This window comes from Anopheles coluzzii (genome assembly GCF_943734685.1).
Source record: "Anopheles coluzzii chromosome X unlocalized genomic scaffold, AcolN3 X_unloc_9, whole genome shotgun sequence".
NCBI lineage: Eukaryota > Metazoa > Arthropoda > Insecta > Diptera > Culicidae > Anopheles > Anopheles coluzzii.
This window is the reverse complement of record NW_026054524.1, coordinates 24312-32500: the sequence shown is the minus strand read 5'-3', so window position 1 is coordinate 32500 and position 8189 is coordinate 24312. Positions and strand designations below refer to the sequence as shown.

Here is an 8189-nt window from a genome sequence, read left to right as displayed (position 1 = left end):
ACCACTTTTGCTTCATAAGTTCGGCCTATAGTCATATGACGATTTTCATCGGGGAGGGGACGTATGACCCAAACGGGGGCTTATATGACCCACGGACACTGCAAACCATGCTCCTACGACTAAATAGAGGTTAAAACTACGATTTGGTGAAATCTTCATTTTTGACCTCGGAGCAAGGTACCTTCCCTATAGTAGGCAATGAGTAAATGATCATAATCCCAGGAAGGCAAAAAATGGGAACCCGAGAGGAAAGCGCTGTTGGCGCGCCTAAGCTAGTGGCCCGTAGAGTAAAAAGGGTACCCCCAACAAAGTTGTCGTTTCACGTTCTGGTTTCACTTTTCATCATCTAGGGTGCGTTCCTGACACGTTTTGAGGGGTTTTAGCAAAAAAAAATTTTTCGACTACTCGAGCTCTCTGGCCCGTTCGGTGCACATTTTTGAAAAAAGCTAGGGAGCTGCCCCTAGGTTCGGGGTGTCACAAAATGTTGAAAAGTGGTCGAAAAACCACTATCCAGAATCGGATGTAGAATCGTTAGACGAACTTAAAATTGTTCTACGACACCCATCTGCGACGTTTAGTATTCGAGATATAGCACTTTGTAGGTCTGACCGAGCAATTTTTGTTCCGCGCACTTTGTGCACCGTACACTTTGATGTTTGTATGAAAAAGTACCCTACCTAGGGACGCGTAGAGCAAATTTGTACCCCCGGGCATGTTGTCGATTGACATTCTGGTTGCACTTTTCATCATCTAAGGTGCGTTCCTGACACGTTTTGAGGGGTTTTAGCAAAAAAAAATTTTTCGACTACTCGAGCTCTCTGGCCCGTTCGGTGCACATTTTTGAAAAAAGCTAGGGAGCTGCCCCTAGGTTCGGGGTGTCACAAAATGTTGAAAAGTGGTCGAAAAACCACTATCCAGAATCGGATGTAGAATCGTTAGACGAACTTAAAATTGTTCTACGACACCCATCTGCGACGTTTAGTATTCGAGATATAGCACTTTGTAGGTCTGACCGAGCAATTTTTGTTCCGCGCACTTTGTGCACCGTACACTTTGATGTTTGTATGAAAAAGTACCCTACCTAGGGACGCGTAGAGCAAATTTGTACCCCCGGGCATGTTGTCGATTGACATTCTGGTTTCACTTTTCATCATCTAGGGTGCGTTCCTGACACGTTTTGAGGGGTTTTAGCAAAAAAAAATTTTTCGACTACTCGAGCTCTCTGGCCCGTTCGGTGCACATTTTTGAAAAAAGCTAGGGAGCTGCCCCTAGGTTCGGGGTGTCACAAAATGTTGAAAAGTGGTCGAAAAACCACTATCCAGAATCGGATGTAGAATCGTTAGACGAACTTAAAATTGTTCTACGACACCCATCTGCGACGTTTAGTATTCGAGATATAGCACTTTGTAGGTCTGACCGAGCAATTTTGTACTGAAATGTATGGTGAACATGTAATTCATTAAATAACATTGACTTGCATCGTGCCCTACTTCATCGGCACAGCTGTTATTGACTATCTTTAGTGGAAATGGATTGAGTTTGACCATTTTAAGCCCATTTCCTATGCCGTGCACCAACATTGTGTACCGATCAGGGAAAGTACGCTACGTACGCGTTCATGGATGTCGATGTTGGTACAAGTTGCCTTTCGGGATAGCCGTGCACCAAAACTGTGTACCGATCAGGGAAAGTACAAGACGGAGGGTGCAGCTCGAGCGTACGCGTTCATAGATGTCGATGTTGGTACACTTGCACCAAAATTGTGTACCAATCAGGGAAAGTACAACACGGAGGGCGCAGCCCGGGCGTACGCAATCATGGATGTCCATGTTGATACAATCTACGTGTACGTACCTAGTTTTTGTAGGAAAAGTTGCAATTAAGTGCTTGCATGCTTAAAATGCTCATCTCAACCGGTCACCTTTTGGCCTGCCCTTTTATAACAGAAACCTAGAAAGATACTCGAGATTTTTGTGTTTTTCCATTCGCCCGGGACGACGAAATGAGCTATGTGCACATCGTGCAGAAAATTGTCTTCGCCACGCATGTTTTTGTCCATCCACTCATATAATCACCCGCATTTGTGTTCAACACGGACGGCGCAGCCCGAGCGAACGCGTTAATGTTTATGTTTGTACACACTGCTTGTACGATTCTAGGATTTGGTAATTGCGTCACAGTGCCCGACCGTCGCGGACACCATTCTTGGACAGAAGTCCTAGTACGTAGAGTACTTTCCCTAGGTATGTGCTCGTTCGTGACTATCGTTGCGTGCTTACGGACACGCTTGGGTATGTTTACCATACAAGGTTTACTAGGGAAACCTGGGAAGGACGCTTGCCCTCCCGTCGCGGACACCATTCTTGGAAAGAAGTCCTAGTACGTAGCGTTCCTTATTTTACTTGATCAGTTTGTAATGCATTCGCTTTGTTCCATCGACTTCTGCTACTGCTCACTAAGGGGTGTTCGTTTGCGATGTGTACGATAAGCAACTGTCTATCGTAACCAGCAGTTAATCAACACTTTTTACCCAAGTCATAGCAACATAGAGTACTTTTCCTAATCGGTACACAATTTTGGTGCACCTCTAACCTCGCCGGCACTATATCGTTACGTTTTGTGCACAACCTAGGGACGTGGTGTAAGTTTCATGATTTTTATGTTTGATTCGGTTTATTATGATTGAAAAATACGCTACGTCCCAGAAATTGGAGCTCGACTACTTCCTCCATGTGGCGAAAAAAGTAACTAGGCAACGCCTAGCTTATGCCCCATTTGTACTTCAATTTTCATTATCAGGTTTGAAAAATACGCTAAGTCCCAGAAATCTGAACTCGAATACTTTTGCCACGTGGCGCCAAAAGCTACTGAGAAACGCCTAGCCTTTTACCCATTTATAATTTAGTTTTCGTTATAAGTTTTGAACAATACGCAAAGTTCCAAGAATCTGAACTCGAGTACTTTTTACATGTGCCGCCAAAAGCTACTGAGCAACGCCTAGGTTGATACATTTTTGGTACATGGAGTGTATGCATGCAGGCGTACTGCCGTGCTAGACCGGAAAATCGAACTTGCTACTAGAACGTAAAGTAAGTCCCCTAGATAGGTGCTTTTGCATGCCTCTGATCGACGACCATGCAACGTGCGACACGCGTAGCTAGGCTTCCCCAAACAAATTTCCTAGAATAGCACCAAATTGCACACTTTCAGGGGTATATTTTGGTACCGTGTACCGTGCATGGTACAAGTATCAGTAGCTCGTGCAATTTATTTTGCATCGTGTTGCGGTTGCTGGTGCGTCGGGATAGGAGTGTTTCGAGACTTTCGCCAAGCGTTGGTGCCATTTGGTGGATAATTAATGTTCTAGCCACAATAAACGTGCCACATAATGCCAATAAGGAAAAAGCCGATTTCTAGGAACTTCCAGTCAGAATGTTTGCCATCAGCGCTTTCCTGTCGAGTTCAGGATCTGGGACTTAGCGTTTTTTTTCCACGATCCAATCCAACGACCAGATCGTGAATAAACAATACATACAACAGTGCATCCCTTTAAAGTAGGAAAAAGCCGAATTCTAGGGAGCTCCAGTCCAAAAGGTTGTCATCAGCGCTCTCCTCTCGAGTTCAAGATTTGGGACTTAGCGTTTTTTTCGCGATCCAGCCAAAAGACCAGATCGTGAAATAAACAATTAATATAACTGTACTAGTACATCCCTTCAACTGAAGCAAGTGCACCATACATGACCCGTACGCCAATCATCCATGCACATGACACGTCAACTAAGTCAACACATGACACAACTTGGACAACTGACGGGTAAGTAGGTCATCTCGTACACGACGACACATCGACCAAACCAGGTCAACACGTCACATGCACAAGACATCCTACTACCAAGGCCGACCACCTTGACACACGACGTGTTAACCGAACATGGTCTACAACACCATCATGTGCAAGGCAACCGGCCCAAACGGATCAACTTATACAACTTGTAACGAGCATGTGTGTAAGCTTACTGGTTTGGTCGGCACGTTTCTCACATCAAGACAATCAAGTCGAGAATGAGGCACGCCGACAAGCTCACTAGTGTTACGTGTTCCGCTCCATACCGTGTCAAGTCACTCGTCTGACACGGAAGTAGCCAGCTCTTGTCCACTAGTGTTAAGGAACGGTCTCCAGACCAAGTCAAGTCACTCGTCTGACAAGGAAAGAGCACGCACCAAGCTTCACCAGAGCACGGTACCACGGTCCCCAGACCAAGATGGTTCGTTACGCCATCGAGGAAGGGGCACGCGATCCCTTGCTACACTCAACTAAGTACACTCTTGCTCTCACAAAAGTATCCCCTGTGTCGACGTGGTCCCCAGACCAAGACGAGCTTGCGCACATCGAGGAAGGGGCACACGGACAAACCACCAAGCATGGGTCGCCTGAGAGGATCGATGCGAACGCATCTCTACAACTCGCAGCTCCCAGCCTGAAGTCCCGTCGTTTGCGGGCGGTTGATAGGTGTCGAAACTAGGTATATCCACGTTGGGCAGAGCTCAAGCCAACGGCGTTCCCAGTTACGGTACTAACACGTGCAGCGAACTCCACTCGTTGCGGCCTAGGTATAGCGGGATGAGACGCCGGGCTGCAGACGCAGACTCCAACGGATCTCAGAGGGTTGTTAGGCCCGCTAGCTTCCGAACACCTAATGGGTTTGAGAAGCGCTATCAGCTCGGATTGGCTACGACCTTAGAGGCGTTCAGGCATAATCCAGCGGACGTAGCGTCATACCAAAGTCCGGTCGGACTAGTATTGAGCCAGTGGTCCGTACCTGTGGTTCCTCTCGTACTGCACAGGAATTCCGTTAAGATAGCGACTATAAGCACACACCAGTAGGGTAAAACTAACCTGTCTCACGACGGTCTAAACCCAGCTCACGTTCCCTTGAAAGGGTGAACAATCCTACGCTTGGTGAATTTTGCTTCACAATGATAGGAAGAGCCGACATCGAAGGATCAAAAAGCCACGTCGCTATGAACGCTTGGCGGCCACAAGCCAGTTATCCCTGTAGTGTTGTTTGGGTAGCCGACCAGTAAGCACACGTGTAAACACGCTCCGACAAAGTGGTGCAAAAAAGTGTGTAAAACGGCCTCGGATCGCTCGGAAAGTGCTAAAAACGAGTCCAGAGCACCCGTTTTACCTTTAGACGGTGTTATTTACTCGAAAATCGGTGATTTTTTGTAAAAGTGAAGAATCGTGTTTTTGTGTATACATTTGCCCCCCCCCGGTAGCACCAAATTTCCGGGTGTGGGAATTAAGTGTAAAAATCTGTGATTAAAGTGCCGGAAACACTTGTATTTAACTAAATGGACGCTTCTGAAGCGATTCCAAGTGTTTTGGAAACGATCCGTGCAGCAGAAAGTGAAAAAAACGCGAAAACCAAAAGTGTCGGGGGTGCTACCGCCGGGGCACGTGTCCGCGGTAAATAACGAAAAAAACAGTAAATCGTGAATAACTCGGTGAGTTTTGGTCGGATTCGTGTGCGGTTTTCACCATTGTGCTTGTTTTTATGCGTACAATAAGATTGCATCAAAAAATTTGTGAAAATCGTGAAAAAATTTTTTGACGTTTCTTGGTGACAGTTCTATAATACCCAAGGGACAAATTTTGTCTGGGGAGCAGTTCCCAAGGGGCAAAAATTTGAAAAGTCCGTTACTGCTCGAAAAGTGCTCGAGTTTACAAAAAGTGCGCAGAAAATTCGGGGAAGAAGTGTAGTGCCCGCGGCAGCTCGAATCTGCTCGATTCGAGGAGTTCGAGCAACTCGAAAACTGCTCGAATTTTTCGAAATTTTTTTCGAAAAATTAGAAAAAAATCGGCGAAGCTGCGGGGTGATAGAGGGCGATAAAACAAAACAGGGAAAATAATTTCCCCCCCGCTCCCGGTGAAAAATCCCTAAAATAGGTTCAAAAAGGGTCGAAAAAGCGGGCAGCGCAATTTGGACGTGAAAAAGTGCCGGAAAAATTCGGGACTGGTGCGGATCCATTCCCCACGTGAGCGACGCACCCTCTCGTAATTTTTCGCCACCCGCCACCCCTCCCCCCCCAGCCCACCAGGGGGTCGCAAGTCGGACCATAGTGGAAAAACCAGCGTGGAAGAAGTATTCTACAGCAGCGATTGAGCGGCAGAACACCAGCTAGGCGACGCAGCATCCCAGGGGTCTTTCCGACCCCCTGGGTCATCCGACCCCCGGGGTCATTTCGACCCCCAGGGCTATTTAACCCAGCCATCGCGATCGTCAGTCAGTCGTAATGGAAGCAGCCGGGAGATCGACCCGCTCGGGTGCTAGGGCGACGTCGGTGGACTGCCGCACCAGCTTGGCTCCTAGCTCCAAGCTCTTTGCGGCCGAGCCACGTGTTGCGCTTCCTAGGCTAAGCGCCACTGGCGCTAGTAAGCCCATTGCGCAGCCAAAAGCTGCATCAGCGACACCGGCTCCGGAGCTCGAGTTGCTCAGAGCAACCATCCAACGCCTCGAGGAGCAGAATATCGCTATGAAGGAGCAAAACGCAAAACTCCTGGAGCAGATAACCGGCATGTGCCAACTGCTGCAGGAGGAAAAAGAGGAGGCAAAGCGCCGTGAGGAGAAGCTCGAGGCGCAGATCGAGAAGTTAGCCGCCGCACATCAACGCGACCGAGATGTGCTCAACTCTCTGTTGGCGGCAAAGGTTGGCGGCGGACAACCGTCATCTAGTCCGCGTCAACCACCAACTCCGTTGCCGCGCCGATCCTCTGCGCAACAGCAGCAGCAGCAACAACAACAGCAGCGGAATCAGCACGAGCAGGAGCAGCCCCGCGCGTCGACGTCGCGCGTAGTCATGCCGCCGCACAGCGAGGCATCGACAGCCGTCCGCGAAGACGCTGTGCCGGAACTGACCTACAGCGAGGTCGTGCGGCGTAGATATCGCGGCAAAGCTACGGGTAAGCCACGCTCCCAGCAGCAGCCGCAACAGCAGCAGCAGCAGCATCAGCTACAGCGACAGGCAGTCGGTATCGCGCAGCATCAACAGCAGCAGCAGCAACGTCAGCCACAGCGACAGGCGGTCGCTGGCTCGCAGCAGCAACAGCAGGAGCGTATGCAGCAGCAGCAGCAGCTACAGCGTAAGCGAAAGCCGAGGCCTGACATCATCGAGGTGTCTCCCAGTGAAGGCGAAACCTGGGATGGCATCTACGAGAAGGTGCGCAAAGCCATTCGTCTGGACGCGGCTCACAGCGAAATGAAAGGGCATATTAAGCGGGGCCGCCGAACTCATGCTAGGCTGCTACGTATGGAGCTGAGCAAGACGGCAAACGCTCCGCTTATGCTGGAAGGCGTCCGCAAAATCATCGGCGACGCAGGCGTCAGTCGGCTTGTCACAGAAATGGGTGAGCTGCTGGTAGTCGATATCGATCCCCTTGCTACGGAGGAAGATATCATTGCTGCCCTCGATGCTAAGATTGGCGCAAGTGCTGGAGTTGTTTCTGCCAGCATTTGGGAACTACCGGATGGTTCGAAGCGAGCACGCATCCGGCTACCTGTGAAGTCGGCTCGGCAGTTGGAAGGACTTAAACTGTTCCTGTGCGACTGTGTGAGCAAGGTTCGAGCAGCCCCACCAACGCCTCCAGAGCGACAGCGCTGTTTCCGCTGTCTGGAGATGGGCCACATCGCCTCGAACTGCCGTTCCACCGCAGATCGGCAGAATCTGTGCATCCGCTGTGGGCTTACCGGACACAAAGCACGATCCTGCCAGAATGAGGCAAAGTGCGCACTGTGCGGTGGCGCTCACCACATAGGCCACAGCGAATGTGCTCGTTCGGCCCAACGATGTTCCCGGCCCTGAAAGTTCTGCAGGCGAACCTGGGCCATGGCCGTGATGCCCAGAACCTGGTGCTGCAAGCTGCCAGAGAGGAGAAAGCAGACGTGCTCATTCTCTCTGATGTTCTGCGCCCACCTGAAAACAACGGCCGGTGGGCATTCAGCAGCTGCAAGGCGGTAGCGGTGGTAGCTGTCGGTGAGCTACCAATACAGCGGGTGTGGTGCAGTGAAGCTCAGGGGTTGGTTGCAGCGCAGATCGGCGGAGTGGTTTTCATCAGCTGCTATGCTCCACCAAGCCTTAACCTCGCAGAGTTCGAGCGCTTCTTGGAAGCAATAGAACTCGAAGGCTTC

General features: G+C 49.8%; 1 protein-coding gene across 1 annotated transcript in view; it reads left to right on the top strand.

Moving 5' to 3' along the window:
• The window catches only part of LOC120951292 (involucrin-like), a 27976-nt gene extending 20004 nt beyond the window's left edge, over nt 1-7972 (top strand). Inside the window, exon 3 of the mRNA XM_049610875.1 lies at nt 6417-7972. Coding sequence (XP_049466832.1) covers nt 6417-7863 — 1447 coding nt within the window. The 3' untranslated portion in view covers nt 7864-7972. The remainder of the gene's footprint in view (nt 1-6416) is intronic.
• The last annotated feature ends 217 nt before the right edge of the window (nt 7973-8189 follow it).